The 22,558-nt window shown below is 31.8% G+C and overlaps 1 protein-coding gene and 1 long non-coding RNA gene across 2 annotated transcripts; one reads left to right on the top strand and one right to left on the bottom strand.

Moving 5' to 3' along the window:
* Positions 1-232: 232 nt before the first annotated feature.
* On the bottom strand, positions 233-8,280 carry LOC127722217 (uncharacterized). The gene is made up of 3 exons (XR_007991696.1): positions 6,763-8,280; positions 5,806-5,901; positions 233-2,784 (listed from the first exon to the last, which is right to left on the bottom strand). It is a non-coding gene; the product is annotated as an uncharacterized LOC127722217 (long non-coding RNA).
* Positions 8,281-16,625: 8,345 nt separating this feature from the next.
* Positions 16,626-22,306, top strand: LOC127722195 (uncharacterized). The gene is made up of 3 exons (XM_052229094.1): positions 16,626-16,835; positions 19,219-21,112; positions 22,021-22,306. The coding sequence occupies exons 1-3, from the start codon at positions 16,821-16,823 to the stop codon at positions 22,155-22,157; spliced, it is 2,046 nt and encodes a 681-aa protein (XP_052085054.1). The 5' UTR covers positions 16,626-16,820; the 3' UTR covers positions 22,158-22,306.
* The last annotated feature ends 252 nt before the right edge of the window (positions 22,307-22,558 follow it).

The following is a 22,558-nucleotide window of genomic DNA, read 5'->3' as shown; positions in this document are numbered from 1 at the left end:
TACTCCAAGACCCGTTTATTATTGTAAAACAACATATCTACTTGCAAAGTATAACTATATATACCCAATCAAAAAAAATATCAAGCTCGGCAAATAATGTTGGTGTCTGGTATATGCCACAACAAAATGGGGTAACCTGCATATTCAAATTTTCTCAATTTTGCCGTCTAATTTGTAACTACTGACATATGATAGGATCTGGACTTATAAATAAGTATAACAACAAATGGAAAAGAATAATTAATGTTTCATTTAATACATTAAGAAAATAATCATACATAAAAACAAATTATTCATTATAAATCTAGAGGCTCCCAGGAGCTCAAATAGATCGTATTGACAAATTGTGCACCTAAAACGATAAAAAACACATATTTCAAACGCAATCAATTTAAATTAGAAGTTAAACAATTCAGAATAAGTTTAGACTGTAAAAAAAAAGTTTCTTCTGACCACTTTTGCAATTTATTCTTATAATATATTGATATAGTTGTCGGATAGTAGCAGAAAACTGTGAAAATTTGTAAATTTACACATTTCAGGGACAATAGCTCATAGATGTTATGTCCAATTTTTCAGAAAAATTTTGGGTATTTAGATCTTGTCATGTTGATAGTTTTTATCAAATATATATATATTTCTCTAATTCTTCGTCAATTTATCCCTTTCTGCACCCATTGTATAAAAAAAAATTTAATCAACATGTGGTTCGTTTGATCTCAGTTCTTCATTGGTTAAAATCCGATTATGACGTCGAATTTTCTTGCTCTCCTCTGAATTTCCTATTGTGACGGCATGAAAAAAGGCGACCATGCCTGATGACGTCACATAGAAAGAACACATCTTTTTGCAGATCATTCGAAAAGAAGGAATAAATTTGCCTGCGTATTGTTTGAAAATCATTAGAGAAACAGATTCCACCACCAAATCTCGTGTAATACGATATTTATCCACTCTCGACAGTTAAATTTTAAATATTTAAAACGCTCGGCGAGCCTCGCGTTTTAAATTTGAAAATTTAACTGTCTCGAGTGGATAAATATCGTATCACACTCGATGCAGTGGTAGAATCTATATATATATTGAAAAGTTTTTAAATTTTGTATACATATATATATATGTATGACACTTCTTCTAAAGTTATTAAGATGATGGTTTAAAAGTGAAAACTGTAAACATGATTTTAACAGACAGTTAGTGATGGACATTTTTTTATGACCCTTTGAGCCTAGTATGCTAACAAGGCAAGATTTGCCAGGTACCTATATCTATGTTGCTGCAATGTGGTCAATACAAACATGAAAATCATGAGTGCTTCTAAAATGAAAGAACCTTAGTGAGCGCGCTCACATACCCCACGTCCCCACATTGTCATTGGAGAAATAAAATAAGTGTAAGAAAAAAAAAATTGTATCAGAAAAAAAAATTGAATCATAATTTCCTGTCAATATGCACATCAACCTAGTATGTCCTTATTATCTACACAGTTTCATGAAATTCTGTTGTGTGGTTTGAGAGGAGTTGCGATGACAAAAGGTTGCAGTAGTATATTGGGCAAATAAGTTCAAAGGGGCGTAATTCCTGGAAAAAAAATTGAATCGTAATTTCCTGTCGATATGCACATCAACGTAGTATGTCCTTATTACCTGAAAAGGTTTCATGAAATTCTGTTGTGTGGTTTGAGAGGAGTTGCAATGACAAAAGGTTGCAGTAGTATATTGGGCAAAAAAGTTCAAAGGGGCGTAACTCCTGGAAAAACAATTGAATCGTAATTTCCTGTCGATATGCACATCTACGTAGTATGTCCTTATTATCTGAAAAGGTTTCATGAAATTCTGTTGTGTGGTTTGAGAGGAGTTGCGATGACAAAAGGTTGCAGTAGTATATTGGGCAAATAAGTTCAAAGGGGCGTAACTCCTGGAAAAAAAATTAAATCGTAATTTCCTGTCGATATGCACATCTACGTAGTATGTCCTTATTATCTGAAAAGGTTTCATGAAATTCTGTTGTGAGGTTTGAGAGGAGTTGCGATGACAAACTGTTGCAGTAGTACATTAAAGTAAATAAGTTCAAAGGGGCGTAACTCCTGGAAAAAAAATTAAATCGTAATTTCCTGTCGATATGCACATCTACGTAGTATGTCCTTATTATCTAAAAAGGTTTCGTGAAATTCTGTTGTGTGGTTTGAGAGGAGTTGCGATGACAAGAAACAGGACTGACGGACTGACGGATGGACGGACAGACGGACGGACGGGTCAAAAACATTATACCCTCCGCAACTCGTTGCGTGGGGTATAAAAAAATCCCATAACTAGACGAAAAACAAATTACTTAGTCTATATATACCAGTGCAAAATTTATAAAGAATTTTGAATGAAATTGGATAGCTGTTAAGATTACTGTACCTATAATGCTCTACATCACATCCTCGGAGATAACAGAATTAAAATAAGTCATATGAATCTTCCAATTTCAATAAAGTTGAATGTGTTTTTTTATACTTGGACAGCTATAGGTTTTACTATAAAACAAGTGTACATTAACTTTCTTGTAAAAGAAAAACCATAACATTAAAATCTCCATAAATGATGAACTGTTATTTTTTGAGACATCATCCCCTGGAAGATTTAACTGATGTTTTAAAGTTGGAAAGTTTCTGTTGCTTGTTTGGTTGGTTGAAATTGTTTCTGTTAGAAGCATTATCAGTCTCCCAATCTGATGTTGACTGCTGTGAAAGTTCAGTTGTTGTTGACACTGACAGAAAGGTTAGCTGCGAGTCTAGATCTGAAAACCACAAAACATACATACATAAATCAGGCTGTTAGCTTTCATATTTTTTCATTTTCTTATTTTGGGGCCTTTTATGGCTGAATATATATGCAGTATAGGTCTTGCTCATTGTTGAAGGCCATATGGCGTATGGAGACCTATAGCTTTACTTCTATGTCATTTGTTCTCATTGGCAATCATACCACATTTTTTTTTATTTCATATATACCACTGACAGGAAATAAAATTGACAACTTTTACTGTAAGTGGATGCAGTTACAAAATTCTCCCAACTAAAGCCAAATCATTTTTGCAGAATAGTTATTATCCACACCTTTAAGCATGTCCAAATAGCCCTTAACATCTGTACAACAATAATAAAATGCTCCGCAGGGCGCAGCTTGATACGACCGCAGAGGTCGAACCCTGAACAGTTGGGGCAAGTTTGGACACAACATTCAAGCTTGATACAGCTCTGAATTTGGATTGTGATTAAATATTTGACACAGCATAGGTTTCTGACACAGAATGAATGTGGTCTAAGAACTTAAAAATTTTAAATTGGACATTCACCTATTATGGGCCAATATCCAAAATCTAAATACATGGTTAGATTCAGCATATCAAAGAACCCCAAGAATTCAATTTTTGATGAAATCAAACAAAGTTTAATTTTGGACCCTTTTGACCTCAATGTGGACAAAGTTGATAACGGGGCCCAAAAATCAAAAATCTAAATACATGGTTAGATTCAGCATATCAAAGAACCCCATATATTCAATTTTTGTTGAAATCAAACAAAGTTTAATTTTGGACCCCGATTTGGACCAACTTGAAAACTGGGCCCATAATCAAAAATCTAAATACATGTTTAGATTCAGCATATCAAAGAACCCTAAGAATTCAATTTTTGTTAAAATCAAACTTAGTTTAGTTTTGGACCCTTTGGACCTTAATGTAGACCAATTTGAAAACGGAACCAAAAATTAAGAATCTAAATACACGGTTAGATTCGGCATATCAAAGAACCCCAATAATTCAATTTTTGATGAAATCAAACAAAGTTTAATTTTGGACCCTTTGGACCTCAATGTGGACCAATTTAAAAAACGGGGCCCCAAATCCAAAAACTTAATACACGGTTAGATACAGCATATCAAAGAACCCCAAGAATTCAACAATAAAACCACATTGAAATTGGTCAAGAAATAAGCAATTTATACGAAGTATCTTCTTTTGCACAATACTGTGCAATTGAATATTTCTTGCTATTGCGCAATACTGTACAATTGACAATTTCTTGCTATTGCGCAATATTGTGCTAATGGATATTTCTTGCTATTGCGCAATACTGTGCAAATAATAGGTTTCTAACACAGAATAAATATGGTATAAAGATAAAGTTTAATAGATTCAGCATATCAGAGAACCCCAAGATCAAATTAAGATTTAAAATTTAGTTTAATTTTGGACCCTTTGGACCTCAATGTAAACCAATTTCATAATAGGGCCCAAAAACTAAATACAGGTTAGATTCAGGCTGAATCAGCATCTTTAAAATTATTGTTGAAATCAAACACAGTTAAATTATGGACCCCATTTGAACCAACTTGAAAACTGGGACCAAAATCATAAATCTAAGTACATATTTATATTCAGGATATTTGATTATTTCTATTTATCATACACAGAACCCTAATTCATTGTAATTAGAGTTCAAGTTTTGTTAAAATTAAACTAAGTTAAAATTTGGACCCTTTGGACTTTAAAATGTGGACAAATTTGAAAACCGGACCAAAATTAAAAATCTAAATTTAAAACATTTGCATTTTGTATATCAAAAGAACCTCAAGAATTCAAGTTGTGTAGAAATAAGAAAAAAAATTTTGGACCATTTTGAAATCAATGTGAACCAATTTAAAATGGGGCCCAATTGCAACATCTTAAATTATTTAAATACATTGTTAGATTTAGCATATTAAGAACCCAAATAATGTATTTATTTTAATTTGCTCTTGTCCTAAACATGCATGAACTATTTGCCATTGGACATTAGCATTACCAACAACCAATCAATTAATCGAACAATTGAAATATCTTCAAAAGTACCAATAAAAATCTCCCCCTTTTATATTTGAAAAAGTAAAATCACAAAAATACTGAACTCAGAGGAAAATTCAAAAAGGAAAGTCCCCAATCAATTGGCAAAATCAAAAGTTCAAACACATCAAACGAATGGATAACAACTGTCATATTCCTGACTTGGTACAGGCATTTTCTTATGTAGAAAATGGTGGATTGAACCTGGTTTTATAGCTAGATAATAAACCTCTCACTTGTATGACAGTCGCATCAAATTCCATTATATTGACAACGATGCATGAACAAAACAAACAGACACAATAGGTAAAATTGTCAAAAATAGGTGTACAGCAGTCAACATTGTGTTATCATCTTAATCACTATAAAAACAAACAAATGTAACGAAGAAGCACAAAAAGGCATACATGTACATCAAATTTAACATCCTCATTTTGCTTTTATTATACTATTTTATATATCTATGAAAAATCCACCCATAAAGGATGGAAGGTTTTAATTAAGTACTGGCGTAAAATCGCGCGTTTGAAATTCGTACAGGTAGACATAAAATAATTTTGTCGTTCAAATATGACGGGATACATAAATACAGAGTCACGTAAAATGGATATAAAAAAAAACAGACTTAACAGTAAAAGTAATACGTATTAATAAATAAAATAATTGAAATGGAATGTATGAACAGTTCATTAGTCATTGTTAGTTATTGAATGGAAACTATAGGAGCCGCCCAATATAGTACTACAAATTAAAATTAGCAAAGTGATTTTTCAACGGGAAAACCAAGTTAACAAAGACCTGTTTAATAAAACTGATGTACAAATGTATAACATGTAATTGTATAATTATGTTATTATATAAGTGATTACATATACTTGGTATGATTACCATGTTATACAAACAGTTAAATTATTATATAAGTTAATAATAACTTACCAATATCTTCTTCTATACATGTATTTAGTTTGACCTGGCTATTGTCACTTTTACAAAAATTCATCTTAATTGAGCATTGCTTGCATATATATAGCCCTACAAATAAAAAGTGTTAAACTATAAAATAATTCTTCAATTTTGTTTTACATGAAATAAAATATATCAGACAGGAAATGTAGGGTAGTGTAGCATCACTGTGCATGTAGTTTAAATGTATGTTTTTTTCTTTTAAAAAGGGCTCTATAAGTAATCTACATACATGTACATGTAGGGTCCTAAAATTGAACCTTACAAAAGTTTGCAATGCTTTTGATTTTTTTAGTCTCCATGGCCTATTAGTTCATTAAAAAAATATTATTCTCTGGATAAAGTTGTCTAGCGTTACATGTACAGTTTGTTGTATGTAAAACATGTATTTGTAGGAGGCTTTTCCACGAGATAAAACTTTTTTTAGTACACAAAGAGCTGAACAACTTCCAGTAAGAACTGAAAATATAACTTAGAGGGAGAGAATAAAAACCTGACCTGCTAAACGTTGAATATGTTGAAATAGATTTTGATTATTATCATCATGATCATGATTCTGGTCTATAAATTGATTTTTTAAAGCAGAAAATAAATATATATTGTACCCTGGTTTATAGCTTGAAAATTAAAATTCTGTCCTAAGCTGACAAGGACATAAATATTTTGACCATTCTAACCCTCCCCCTTGCTTTTTTAATCAAATGGTCCCAAGACAGAACAATGTATATACGGATATATATTATTTGCTTGCACTTTGCCATAGGAAATAAATAAGATGTCTTAGAAACAGGTCAGGTATAAAAGAATATTCACATGCCCCTTCAACACCCACCTCCCCCTTTTTTTAATCTAGCTAATGTATCAATTGTTGGTCCCCTTATTTCAGATTGACTATATGGAACAAATGAAAATTGATTGTAAGATTTGTACCTGTTCCTACTGGAATAACTCGTCCTGTATACAGCCTGTTTTGAAAGGGTGAAGATCCTTGGTCAGCTTTGGCTTTGCTGGAAGAGGGTTGGACGAGATGTTGACATCTTGCTTGACTATCATGTCAATGAATTCCATAAAAGTCCCTGTACTTCGAGCATATTCAAAGACAAGATGATGTAACAACCATGGGAAAATAAACCACTCCTTGTCTTATATAAAATAAGGAGTCCTGTTGGAAATTCTACACCATTAAGTTTTCAGTATTATTCAGACTTCCTAAATATAGATGAATGGTAGTCTGTATCTGTATGAATATGTTTGGTTACCAATGCTGGTTTCAATACCACGGTAGAGTCTACCGTAGAGAGAGTGTCGTTGATTTATTGATGGTGCGCCAGAGCAGTTTTGACACTCTCAATCTCAATTTTGGTGCGAGCAAGGTGGTTCCACTGGCTCACTTTTTTTTTTACGAAGAATGATTTGGAATACTTTTGTTTTGCTCGTTGAAATCTAAAAACACTTTTTGCTGTTCATGGACTTATTTTTCCAATCAATATTTATCATGTTTATTCACTAAATTATTGTCATGATTGTCAAATTTCTTGGCAGTAATTATTTTTTTTTGGAAATGCTATTTTGGTCTTTAGTGCATTCAGATATCTTAAATAGTTTGTAATATGTAGATGTATAAGGCTGGAATAGCCCACATGCTCATCCTAGATTATTGAAGTCACAAACTTCACTGTAAACATTTGTCTGCCAAACCATCACTGGGAGCTGACATGTTTGAGATCTTACCCAAGGGAGATAAGTCAATGGAAGAGCATAAAAGATGGACTCCCTGGTTTCAGACAATTTATTGATTTTTGGACTTGCAGTACAAATACGTCTTATTTCATTTTTCAGACAAATTGATTTTACTTGTTCGAATGATTTTATGAGCCATTTTAGTACCAATTGTGTTTAGAATTTAATTAAAATCAAAATCAAAATGTGTCAATTTGGGACTAAAATCACCATTCTTCCAAGGCATAAATTAACATATAATAGTCATTTGCCAAGCTTAATATTTTGTTTTGATATAAAACATACCCCATAGTTAAAACCGATATAAGTTGCAAACAAATCCGGAATGGGTCTTGCAAGATAGAAGCGAATGAAAACCATGTAAATTCATGTATGAAAAACCCCGCCTTTGTGTCCCTGCTCCTGGCAATGTGCCAAATCGTTTAAATTTTCATTTGTATTGATCATAACATAGTAAAATGGATGAGTTTCAGCTGACATTACTCTAAAAACTCAACTACCCCATTTAATATGCTTCTGGGTCATTCTTAAAAGGCATAAAAAAGTTGGATTTTTCCTTGGTTTCATTATGAATTTACAGAATTATGCAAATGAGGCTGTTACTAAAAATAGATACGATTCTGGGAAAAATTAAGTGGTCAAATTCTTTTATTTTATGTCAAGGATTAAGATGATGTATAAAAATTTGTCAAGTTGTGATTGTTGATTTGGACGATTTTCTGAATATTGCATGGTTTTCTGGCGGATTGGCTCTTAATATCCACATTTTTACCAAGATGCGGATCACACAATACAATAAATCACTACTATAAAATGAGTCCATGAAAAACAATACTTATAGTAGTGTTTCTACACTATGAACGTTTTTTACTTAATCTACCAATTGCTACAGTATACTCAACCAATGTTTAGTGTCATGCTCCATTTCAATGGAGACAGCCCGGGTTCTTGTTAAAATAGGATTGACCTCTTTCAATAGACCTGAATTATTATATTAAAAGAAAAACAAGGTTTCTTAATATTATGTACAGACGTGACTGAATATGTGCTCAATCATCGTATGTTACGCACACCATCACGAGTTAGTTGACTTTTATCGAACATCCGTGTCACAGATGATAGCGAATATGTTTCTTATGTCGTAACTACAATCCCGCACCCCCTTTCCCGAATGTGACCTACCGAGTTATTACGGGGTTTTACTAACATGAGCAACACGACGCGTGCCACATAGGTCAGGGATCTGTTAACCGTTCTGAAGCACACGAGATCACTCCTGTTTTTTGGTGGGGTTAGTGTTGCTCAGTCTTTTGTTTTCTATGCTGTGTTTTGTGTACAATTGTTTGTCTGTTTATCATTTTCGTTTTTAGCCATGACGTTGTCAGTTTATTTTCGACTTATGAGTTTGAATGTCCCTCTGGTATCTTTCGCCTCCGTTTACAGAATACTACCCACAGGATACACAAATGCACGTCCTATTCTTTCTTCAGAGATGACATGGATTTCATCACTGCATCATATCTGTACACTTCAGCCTCTCTTCATCATGTTAATAAAACCATAAGAGAAACCTTGCTCGTAATACCTTAGGTATTAAAGTTACAGCGTTAACGGCAATTGTATAAACATTAGTTGTACATTTACTTGTATATGTTTATGGTTCATCTTCATTTAGCACAACCCATTCCTCTCAAAGATACTCACGACAATAGTAATTTAAACAATATAATATGTACAATAGTTCTATGTTTTTTAATAACGTAACGACGAGATTCAAAATTAATCCAGTTTAAAAAGAAGGGGGGGGCGGAGGGGGAGGGGGAGTTAACAATTGAAAAGTGACACGTTTTTTGTTTCTTTACTTTACACTAGAAATTAAAGTACAAATCTCTTCTATAAATCTTCCACTGAACAAGTACTTTAGGCTAAATCTATAATCAATAACCTTTTCATTTTAGATTTGTCTTAAACCGATTCAAAAGTACTTTACATGGAACTTAAACTGTACGAGATATGGGTTAATCGTCAATAAGACAGCAATCAAACGAAAAAAAACACTCAAGGACATCCAGATGGCAACATATATACTGTGGATTCATCAATTTTCGTAGATGAAGGAAAACTTACATGTTCGTGGTTATTTAATTTCGTGGTTTCCGTGGTCGAAGTCTGCATACAAGCCTTAGGAACATTTGTCATTCGTCTTTTAACTCCGGGGTTCAACTGTACCCACGAAATCTACGAACATTGGTATCCAACGAATAATAATGAACCCACGGTAAACATATAAAGTGTTCAACAATGGAAAGGTGTCTACACACTATGTCTAGTACTAAATCGTCCAAAATTCACATAAAGATTGTGAATAAATGTAACCAAAAACATAAAATACATGTATTTCATGTCTCTGTTTCAAAAGAGTCAATCAAAGACCTGGTATTTGAAACGTGATTTTCGAAATAATTAGACAATTTAGAATAAAAAAGTTACCAATCTGTAAGTGTTACTACTTAAAGGCATTTCCACCATCCTTCACCCAAGGATTTGTATAGTATCACTTTACAAATCCTTGCTTTACCCTACAAGAAAACTTTCCCATGAACAGTTGATTGAATAGCATCCGAATATTTCCAAAACGTTCATGTAATATGATGCCGTCATGTGTTAGACCAGTTATTTGCCAATCAAATCGGTATATGTCATTTAATCTGCATGTTCGGGCTAACACTTTAACCCCAACTTCTACGTCGTTCGGGTCAAGTAAGGTCATCCAAGCCGTGTAGATTAAATGCCATATACCGATTTACTTGTTCAATACGTATAACATATTTGCTTGCCAGTTGATGAAGATACAACAGCTTTTTACATACAATTTAATATCAATATGGCGTGTTCTCCTAGGAATTAACCTTGCGAGCTTCTGTATCGTGATTTTGCTGAATTCAATAATGCATTGCTAAACAAATAATAAATAGTTATATAAACAATTCTTAAAAAAATGAAGAAGTTATATTGTTAAAAAAAATAAGTTATTACACATGTACAACAAGGATACAATTAATGAAATGATACCGAACCAATATTTTAATACTGAAGGATAAACCTTTAATCATTAAAAAAATGACGAAAACATATCGAAATTGATAACCAATTATGACAAACCAATCAAAAATTTTGTTTATTGGATTATTCATGTTTGACTATTTGTATAATTAGTGGAACGTGTCTTAAATTGTTACGAAAAGGGGTGGGGGAAGTTTTCACCAGAAATTACCAGTTTGTCAAAACCACATTTTCAAAATTCACTGATGCAAACAGTTTGAAACTGTTTTATATATTTAAGTGTGGATATACGACGACCATAAAGTGTCCTTATGGGGCTCTTTTAACAAAAAAATCTTACTACAAAAATTGATCGCAAGTTATACTTTAATATTCATGACTTACAAGTATTTTTCTCCTAAGATATCATGTAAAATTAATCGCTGAGCGGTTTCTAGAAGTACCGGAAGAAAAAAAGATATGGGATCAACGTCAATGGACAAGCAATCAAACGACAAACATAACATTTAAGAGGCGTCTAACTAGTTTTGAGTTGAAGAATTCATTCAATACCATGTGATTCTATTAAGCTTGGTGCGTTTTTCGATTTATGAAGAAATCAAATAGACAAACAAATGAAGAAAGGGAAAATTCTACAAAAAAGAAGATACAAAAGATAAATAAGATAAAGAAGTATTAGTAATACAAGATCTAATAATTTACATGTTCATGTAAATTCTTGAACATGCGCAAACATTTGAAGTAGCAAACTTCATAGGTTTTGGTTTTTTTATCTCGACAGAAAGTGTAAGCTTCGTTTACAGAACATTGCATATATTAATAGTGTCAAAGAAATCTTTGGAAAAAGGATATATTTGGAGAGAGAGAGAGAGAGAGAGAGAGAGAAGGGGGGATTTGATCTCATGTAAAAAGTTGTTAGAGGGAAATGTTCCCCTTCGTTTTATATATTTCTTTATTCTGAAAAAAGAATAGCTCTATTGTAATGTAACCCAAGCGGATGATGAAGATGTGAAAGAAGGTCATCTATGACTGTTTCACATTGGTAAAAGTTAAGTTAAAGCAGAATCACAATGGTGTTAAAATTCGTCGAAGGAATGTTTTCTTTATATTGATTGATGTTTAAATGTTTAGCATATGCGCATTATTAATGAGCATCATTTTGAAACACTCTTAAAATAAATTGAATAGGAAACTTGTGTCGTCAATCCCAATGAACGCCCCTTTCTTAATTCACTGGTATTGCTCACGTCTAATATTGACACATACAAGAATAAAAGATCAAGGTATATCCATTCCTTAATAATAGATAGATTATTAAACGTTGGTCATGGCCTACTACACATATATACTAGGTATTGTAATATAAATAAAAAAACAATCACGTTACACTATATAAACAGACGACTTCTTGGCATTTAAGATAGGGAGGCTTGCATATCTTATAGATGATAATCTATCGCTATGTCTAATGTTACGTAAGTAATTGAACATATAATTGTAAACTTCTTAAATTTGTGTCAGTTTTAAAAATATTTTTTTCAAAGATATTTCAAAAGTACATGTAAGATAATTAAAAAGTATTGTTAAAATAAAAAGAAAGTGACACAATTTATTATCTGGTGTACGGTGTATCATCCGGTTAACGAAGACAACGAAGGAAATATGCAATAAATTTATCTTACTACACAATGTGCAATGAAAATGAAACTTTTATAATAATAAAAAAAACAAAAAATAAAAACATATTACTTGTAATTTTTTGTCTTTTGTAACATGTCAAAGTTACTGTTTTGATTGTATAATTATATCAGATTTATAATTTAGTACACCAAGCGTCTATCAATGATTCACCAGTAGCGCTGAAATGAAAACAATGGACTGGCCAAATACGAAGTCGGCTAGTGGGTGTATATAGTTTATATCCGATACTATATTAAAGTTTTAAAATGAACAATATTAATTTTTGAGTTTTAGAAATAGTAAATTCTTTAGCTCAGTCCGATCTAGTTCGTAGAGCGCATCTTAAAAATAAACATATTTTTCTTTTACAAAATCGATCTTTTGATTTTAATTACTGGCCAACAAATGTTGAGGTCACTAATTAAAATATGAAAATATAAAAAAAATAAATCATAAATTTCATGCTTTTTTGTCTTTAACTTCATCAGGAACACTCAAAGCCGAATAATCGAAAGCCAACAGTGAATAAGAACCGAAATAAAATATGTTATACTATGGTTTATATGTATTAAAATGAATATGTATGTTTAAAGATAAAATCCGATATATATATTCGTGTGTAGAACATAATCAAATTATGCAGTTAAAGTTATAATTTAGGTAGATTTTCTTTGTATTCAGTTTTAATCAGTTAGCGTAAACATTGTGCCTTTAAATTTATTTTCATCGAGGCCAACAGTTTTGACAGCAAAAGAAGACATAGCTTTTAAGGGCAATGCTAACGGAACGATATAACAACAGTCGAAGCTATACAAGGTCAATTTCAGCTTAATCAACGGAAAACGTATTGGTGTAATAAATCATAAAAGTTATAATCGATAGACATAGTACACGTTCACTGAAGTGGCTAATGCGGATTCACGTTAATAACAAGCATCAAACTACATAGTTTTTTTTTTAAATAAAAAAAACAATAAACAAATTTTATATAAATATAAAGAAATTGCTACCGGTTTCCACTGAAATGCCTTAGTTTAATTTAGAAAAAAACCATATAGGTAGTTTGATTTTGGTTAGAAACAGAATACGACACACAATGTGTGCGATTTTGGAATCTGATATCCAGGTTAAACTTTTTAGTTGCTTAAGTTTACTATACGGTATGCGGTTTGCTCATTGTCGAAAGCCTTACAGTGACCTATTATTGATTAATTTTTATGATTTTGACTCTAATGGATAATCGTGGCATCAAATATACCATTTCCTCTTATTTCTATATCAACATAACTTAGTAGGACAAGCTTAATACAACATATACATCTTTTTTACTATCAATACTAGATTTCTTGTTCTATGTATATTTTTCATGTTTTAGCATTAATTTTTCAACACCTAGGCAATATAAGAGTAAAATGAATCAAACTCCAAACGAGAGTTCTCAATTTGAATCATTTTCTTGGCTTTACGTAAATTGTGTATTTACCTCTTGTCATGAAGATATGAATTTCGAATAATAATTTATAAAGAGTGTATGATTAATTCAGGAAGACAGCATTAACTTATTTTGTTATCGTACATTTTGGTTGGGTAAGGTAATTCAAATCGGAGAACAGGGTGAACCACAACAAATGAATCGCAGCAATATCAGAACACTGCATCCAAAATACAAAAAAATAGGTCAATAGACGGGCAGATATGATAATACGAATATATATATATATATATATATATATAATGTGACATTTGTTTAACAAAAAACGTCCTTAGAAGTCACCAGGAAGAGAAAAATTGCTGAAATTCGAGCAAATGACATACTCACCGATTTTGTATTTTTATGATTGTATAAAATATCACCAACATGACTGCAAATCATTTTCGTGCAAAACCAATACACAAGTGATAGCTTTACAGAATAACAGTCATGTGATGATAAAATGAACAAAGTATTTACAATTTGAATAATGAGGATATGACAGATGGGAAATTAACAAAATAACAGTTTTGCAAATACTTATAGCCAGGAATATAAGATAACAATACATAGTTTACTTAGGCGTGATAGAGAATACTTAAATTTCAGAATGATGTTACAATATTATAAGATATAATGTTACAGTACTATAAATATAATGTTTCAGAACTATGAATATTATCAGTTCCGAGTAACCTACCTTTTTTATCTAATATTTTGAATACATAAGGTTTCACGTCATTGTATTAGATTGACAATATAATACTTTATGTTCACTGAAGTTGCTAATGCGTATTCTGGATTTTGACAAATAGCTGATTTACATCAATGATTACAAGTATCACGACACGGAATCTTTTTTTTAAATTAAAAGAACAATAAACAACGATTACAAAAATCTAAAGATATAGCACAACGGTTTTCCCATGGAATGCTTCATTTAAAGTTAGAAAAAAATGTCAAGTTGAGAGTTTGAATTTGTGAGATTTGCGAAACAAAATGCGTGCGACCTCGGCGATTACTATCCGGGTTAGACTATTTAGTCACTTCCGCTTACCAGGTAGATAGTTGTCGCATTGACAATCATACCACATCTTCTTATTTTTTAAATAATGCTAATGATAAAATACAAATTATTCCATATCTTATTACTTTCAGTATTATATACATAGGTACCCGGAATGGTACAGACTTTTCAGATGTTGTTAAGATCTTTTTATTCAAAGATGGGTCTGAAACACATACGTACAATAAATTACGATAGTCCTTGCATGGTATCAGTGTCGTTTGAGGCAAAAACTATTAAAATTTAGCCAAAAGCTAGTAAAGATTATAGTTTTCTTCTTAAGAGTGCAGAATAATACGCCATGATGACAACATTAGTGTTCTTATAACCCAGATCTTGTTGATTTTTAAATTTGTCAGATATTTTTACACATTTTGTCAACAGATGTTTACTGTGGTTATTGGGGTTAAATGTAATGAAATTATATGGACCAATATTGATCCATCGTGAACCTACTATTTTGAGTAAAAGTGAGATTCGCCGGATTTGATTGTATGACTAAAACAATTATGTATTACACAATGTTTAATGATTGTATAAACTATCACCAACATGACTTCAAACAATGTTTGTGCAAAAATAATACATATGATAGATAAAGGAAGATGTGGTATGAGTGCCAATGAGACAACTCTCCATCCAAATAACAATTTATTAAAGTAAACTATTTGTTTGATAGTTATCTTATTGAAAATTATACAACATCTTCTTATATTATAATACCTATACATATAATTGGAATTTAGGATTGACTGAAGGAATTGTGGTCATGTTTGTGTGTCATATAAACCAAGATAACTTTTAATGCAAAAGCATTTTAGCATGATTTTTTATCAAAATATAATGAGGAATATCAATACATGATTTATATTTATGATATTATATATATATTATTTTCCTCCTGTCTTATATACATACATATATCAGAGAAAAAAGGTTTGGAATATACGATTTGGACGTTACCAGTCATGACTCTACCACCTGCGTTAAATGGTAAGCACGATAGAGTAAGCTGCCATTCTACCGAAATGAGTGTAAATACTATTGGTAACAATTGCATTTCTGTAATAGGCGTTTAGTTTAAGATTTTCACTGGTTCCGATTATGTGTTATTATCCTTTAATTTGTTTATTAATTTAAATTAGATAAGATAGTTATCTCACTTGCTTTAATTTAAAATGTCATGTTTTGTAAATGCATACTTTGGCAATCCGAGGATTTAACGAAAAATCAATCGGAATAACTATCATTTTAACCTCAAAATTGAACAGGACAGTCACAATTAGAAGTATATTGAAATCTACAGTATACTGGTTTATCTACGAAATTTGATGAAAACTAAAACTGTTACTGTTGTTTTCCAAATGCGTCGATCATTTAAATTCCATAAAACTCACACCGATATATGCCAACTTGTCGGTTAAATGCGGGGATATTTAACTATCTTACATACTTAGTCTATTGCTTTTATTTCATTACAAGAAACAATAGTCTATATATGAACCTTTCTATAAATTCAGTTGAATATTTGCACCAACAAAGATTTTTTTGGCAATTTGGTGGTCACTTCTAAGAACTAGGAATGTGTTTGTCATTTAATTGCCTAATATAGTTTTTAGATGTTAAAACTTTCCTAATCTTGTATTGTTAACACAATGACTGAACTGCAGATCAATTCAATCAATGTTTCAGTTGAGTTCCCACTCATAGTTATACCTATGACTAATTTATTTCACGTTTAGAAAGACTCTAGTATTTAAGTTGGTATTTTTCATACATTCCCAAATACAATGGAAACTGTTTACGTATCAATAAAATTAAAGAAAGGAATGATTTTCTGAGAAAAGTATCTAAAAAAAGAAATTGGAATTTCATAAAAAAGTTTAAAATATAGAATAAATATTTCACCGTGTTGGAATGTAATGTATTTCATTCACAAAAAGCACCTAACACTGCTAGCATCCGGCAATGGAATTTTGGCAGGTAAGTCTTTTAACATTTATTAATTTTGTCCTTATAATATTCTGTTAATGTCTTGAAATATAATTGTGTATTATTATTTTTTTAATGCCCGTGTGGATGATAACATTTCATGTCAAGAAACATATGTTTTATATGTATATTGTCCATGTCAAATAAATTGAATACATAAAACGTTTAACATGAATACCTTGAATAATAATGAATAAATATCCCTATGGTAAATTATGAAATAATGATTATGTATAAAGTGAATTAACAAAAAGACCGAACTCCAAGGAAAATTCAAAACGGTAAGTCCCTTATCTAAAGGCAAAATTAAAAGCTCAAACACATCAAACGAATGGAAAACAACTTTCATATTCCTGACTTGATACACGCATTTCCTTATGTAGAAAATGATTGATTAAACCTGGTTTATAGCTAGCTAAATCTCTCACTTGTATGACAGTCGCATAAAATTCCATTATATTGACAACAATGTGTGAACAAAACAAACAGACATAATAGATACAAAATTCAAATATAAGGGTACATTGCTAATTATCGAAAAGTTATTTTTACACGTACAACCTACCATTGCACCTTTGGGTACTGTATTCATCACCTTGATAAACTAAACCCTATGTCCATGAACTAGTGGACATAATTGAATAATACACCGGTCAACCGCAATAATTTGACTATCGACACCATGGAGCCTTTCTGTATAACGATGTAGGTCTCTTGTTTTATATTATCGAGGATACTCTTATTCTAAGAAGGAATAATTATTATAAAAGGCACCAGTAGACTATACAACAAATTCATTATCACCTTTCACTTTAACACTAATGTTAATCAATCATGCATAGCTAACCTGATGTAAAGTACAGCTTTAAAATGCTATTATTTCCTTTGTGTGTCAATTGCGTTATGGGATTTTGTGTCTCGAATTATTCATGTTAGGAGAGATCTTTTTGTTTAAATGTTTATCATCTAATCATTTTCTTAAAAACACAGTTGGGTTATATCTGTGTACAAACATTGATTATAGTACTACTGGTTATATACGTATTTTTATTTAAAGTGTATATTCATCTTATTCTTTCTATTTTATGAAATTCTTTTACCATGGACAACTTATCTTTTGATTTAAATATATGATGATTGAAACATGTGAAATTCTTAATTGATTATTTGTATAAAAGACATAGATCCTTTCTTCTTTTTGATTTGTACCCACTTAAACTCCCATGTGAATGTCTGATGCTTAGATATTTAGGTACCAGTTTAGGAACGACATATAGTTAAGAAGGCAGATAAACATCAAAATTCAGTCTTATATCATTATATATAGGTATAGTCGTCTGTTTTGTAAATCATTAGATATAGGTATAGTCGTTTGATTTGTAAATCATTAGATATAGGTATAGTCGTCTGTTTTGTAAATCATTAGATATAGGTATAGTCGTCTGATTTGTAAATCATTAGATATAGGTATAGTCGTCTGATTTGTAAATCATTAGATATAGGTATAGTCGTCTGTTTTGTAAATCATTAGATACAAGTATAGTCGTTTGTTTTGTAAATCATTAGATATAGGTATAGTCGTCTGTTTTGTAAATCATTAGATACAGGTATAGTCGTCTGTTTTGTAATTTTACCTATTGTGTCCTATTCCCAAATGTGACATTTTGACTGAGTGTGAAATCGCATGGCGGGTAATGCTAGCAGGAGACACTTACTATATTGAAGCACCGGGTATCGTTTCCTTTTGAGGTCTAATGATTTCCTCAGGTTTTGTTCATTGCCTCAGTTTGTCTCTTTCTAATCGATGTACGATTTTTGAATACCAGTAAAGGACGATCAGTTTAATTCACCACATGTTTTCATAAGCATAATAAGAATACATATACTTTGTGTGTACTTACGTTCTGCAAAAACGTATTATCTCAACTTGCTGTTTTCAAAATTAATACTAACGTTTAATAAAGAACATATAACCCTCCACATTACAAAATATTCTTGTTAAATATTACCTTATAACCATATCCAGGTTATAAAATGAAAATATTTTGCACTTTGGTTAACCCGAATAATTCAGTCCCTCCCTGTAATCGATCTCTCCTACTTGCGAGGGCCTTAATTCCTTACACGATAAAAACTCTCCACGAATCCTGGATTTTGATTGATGCCCTGAAGAAGAGTTGACCAATCAGCAATCAGCTCAATTTTATCGAGTTAGGTAAATCCCGAGCTAATTCCGAATGATTGATTGACGATTTTTCATTTTTTATGCATTCAGGCGTTAATGAAGTAATCTTAGATCAGCGGAATATAACGACTGAATTATTCGGGTTACACTTTGGTAAATAACATACATTTTTTTTCTGTATATTTGCAGGTTTTCAATACTCTTCTCTGTATTGTGTATGGACTGATTGGTATCGTTGTTGGCTTTCAATGTGACGAGAACGCTGTCCACTGTTTTACATCACTTGATATAAAATCAGCTTTTACTATGATTAGTAAAGAAAAAGACATCGGTCAAGTGTACGCAAAAGATCGGGAACTTCATTCTCTAAATCCAGAAAGAAACGGCCAAGTCCCTATAGATGATATAATAACTGCTGACGGTTGGAATCAAACAAGACATTTAATTACTGCAAATGAATCAATGCCGGGACCATCTATTATCATTTATGCGAACCAGAAAATAACAATTCTAGTTAAAAACCATATGATCAATGAAGCTGTAACTGTTCACTGGCACGGCATTGACCAACTTAGATGGCCAGCAATGGATGGCGTGGCATTTGTTTCTCAATGCCCGATACTACCGGGACAAACTTTTAATTACACCTTTCAACCGACATTTGGGGGATCCTATTGGTATCACTCACATGTAGGTAATCAAAGAGATATGGGCATGTACGGTGCATTTATCGTCCTCCGAAAAAGAGACCCAGTACCATTTGAACTACAACATATTGTACAGATACAAGAATGGAATCATCTATATAACGCAATGGACATGCTGTATGCAAATGTGAAGAAGGAGGTCAAATTTCCAAATTCAATTTTAATTAATGGAAGAGGAGAGTTTAAAGATAACCTTGCACCACTAGAAATATTTTATGTCACAAAAGGGGATCGATGTCTGTTTAGACTTATAGGTGTAGGATCAATGCACGTACTCTTATTTTCTATACCTGGTTTAAAGCTGAATGTAACAGAAACCGATGGTTTTGAGGTTGTTCCGACTGTCGTTGATCAACTTATTATATATCCTGCTGAACGTTATGATTTTGAACTCGATCTCAACTATGCAGAAGAGGGAATCTATAATATTACTGTCAGCATCCTTTCGTCATATAATCTAACAATTAAACCTTATATTGGACTTGGGTTTCTTAATGTTTCTAACAGTAGAAATATAACATCAAAAGTTTATGAAAATAATATCAAAAGTCGCGTCCTTAACTGCCCATTTAAAACATTCCCTCATGAGGAAGACATAGTTTGCGTTCCTGTAAGTAATTTGAAATCAAGGAAAAATGTAGACGATGAAAAATTTGTTTTACAGGACATACAAAATTCAAGCGAGACAGCATTACATTTTCTGAACTTTGGTTTTCCAAAAGGTGATTCATCCATAAATGGCCGAATATTTCGTTGGCCAACGGTATCTGCTCTCACACAGCCATCTGAGGTTGATACCGTTTGTAGTGGATGCACTGACGAAGAAACGTGTCACTGTAGCCATTCGATTAACTTGAGATCTGGGTCTGAAATCATTATGGTTTTGCTCAATCTAGGTACGGGAGCTGCCATTTCTCATCCTATTCACATGCATGGCCACACTTACAAAGTTCTTAAAATGGAATTTCCCGAGGTAACCATTGATGGTAAATTTAATTTTACAGAAGATATAGAATGCAGCAGTACACTTCCGAATATGAACAGCAGTTGTAATAATGCACGGTGGAGAAATTCATCATGGAATGATTACAAAAATATCCCTGGTATTAATATAAATGATCCTGTGCGCAAAGATACAATAGTGGTACCATACGGGGGTTATGTCATCATAAGAATAGAAGCCAAAAACCCAGGAGTGTGGTTCATGCACTGTCACATTGATGAACATATGGTCGAAGGTATGGCGTTAATGCTGAATGAATCTTTTGAGAACTCCAGGCTAGAAATTCCAAATGGATTACCAACTTGTCACAGCTATTTGACGAAGATGTCAGGTGTCGTTAGCTCAATATCTACAGCCCAAACAAGTTCTTCAGGTATGATTAGTCTTTAGATAAAATTTCCGGGAAGGCTTTTTGAATAATTTGCAACCAATATTATCTCAATATAACTACTAGTACCTCACTTTAAGGTTAGGGTGTTACTACGATTTGATTTGTGTACATTTGAAATTGATTTCAGTGATCATAAGTTAAATTAACAACTATTAGATTGTATATAGTAAATATATGTCCAATAATTAAAGCACTCTTTAAAAAGGAAACTGATAGAATAACTGACTTCAAAAACATGTGTTCTCTGAAGTATAACTTTTTAAAAATCATTGGGTAGAATTTCTTTTTGCATTATAAATTTATCCCATTGATCATGTTTAGTTTGTAGACAAATTAATCTTGTGACAGGCGCTTTGACATACAGAGATACATAAAGGAAAAAAAACGCGGGACTTGACATACGATCGTGTCAGAATGATAATTGCGCAGTATAGTTTGATTTGTTTTGTTTTATTTAAATTTTGGCGGAAGATAATAAATGGGCATTCACAACTATTAAGCCGATGCAAAACTGACAACGCCAAGACAAAAGCGAAAAACGACGAAAAGAAATACAATTATCCACAAAACACAATAATAAAAAACAAAAACTGAGTAACACGTACCCCGTTAAAGAAGTTGTTTTAGATAGATAGGTATATCCTGCCCAACATAACGATGTTGTTAACATAATGACAAGATCTTGTCTGATAATTCAAACTATGACCGTTTTCCTAGACATGTGGCATCTGTTCACGAAACTTCATTCCTGAAATACCAACATTCATTTATCAATTATTCATATTTCTTATCTATCCATAATTTTTAAACAAAGTTGAAAAAAAGAAAAAAGTAGAACGGTAATACATTGAAGAGCTTTTTATGTTAATAGTATTTCATTGTTATTTTAGATTCAACAAATATACTATATGCTGTTGTCGGAATATTGGGAGTTGTTGTACTACTATTGTTTGGTTATATAATATGGAAAAAGAGGACAGGCTCAACCGCCTCCAATAATATAGAAATGCAACCACCGAGTACATAGAATTATGTTACAATTAGCATTTACATAAAGTTGGCTCTTATTTATATGATGTATTATATTGGCTTACATGTATCTGATTATTTCTTATTTTATATTTTCTAACAAATGATATATCTTTATTTTATTCAAAGTAAAACTATAGTCCTATTCTTTAGCATATTTCTATTTTTTTAAAACAAGTTCAAAAGAAATATTTAAGTTCATTGTTTTCGGAATATGAAGCTATGTTAATAATAACGTAGTGTGTGGATTGAAAAAGCTGTGATTTTATCATTACAGTACTGTATTTAAAGAAATACGAAAAAAGACAGGAAAAAAAAAATAGAAGCGTTATACCAAATAAACCCATCTTATTTTATATTATTTTAGTTAGGTTGAACCTTCTGTCACCTAGGGTAAAC

This window comes from Mytilus californianus, unplaced genomic scaffold, assembly GCF_021869535.1.
Source record: "Mytilus californianus isolate M0D057914Y unplaced genomic scaffold, xbMytCali1.0.p SCAF_12, whole genome shotgun sequence".
NCBI lineage: Eukaryota > Metazoa > Mollusca > Bivalvia > Mytilida > Mytilidae > Mytilus > Mytilus californianus.
The sequence above is the reverse complement of the archived record's forward strand: the minus strand, read 5'-3'. Positions and strand labels throughout refer to the sequence as shown.

What these genes read in the sequence shown, in the direction of transcription:
- LOC127722195 (XM_052229094.1), top strand. An exon ending in AGCCCAAACAAGTTCTTCAG is followed by an intron (nt 21,113 to 22,020) that starts GTATGATTAGTC and finishes TTGTTATTTTAG; the next exon opens with ATTCAACAAATATACTATAT.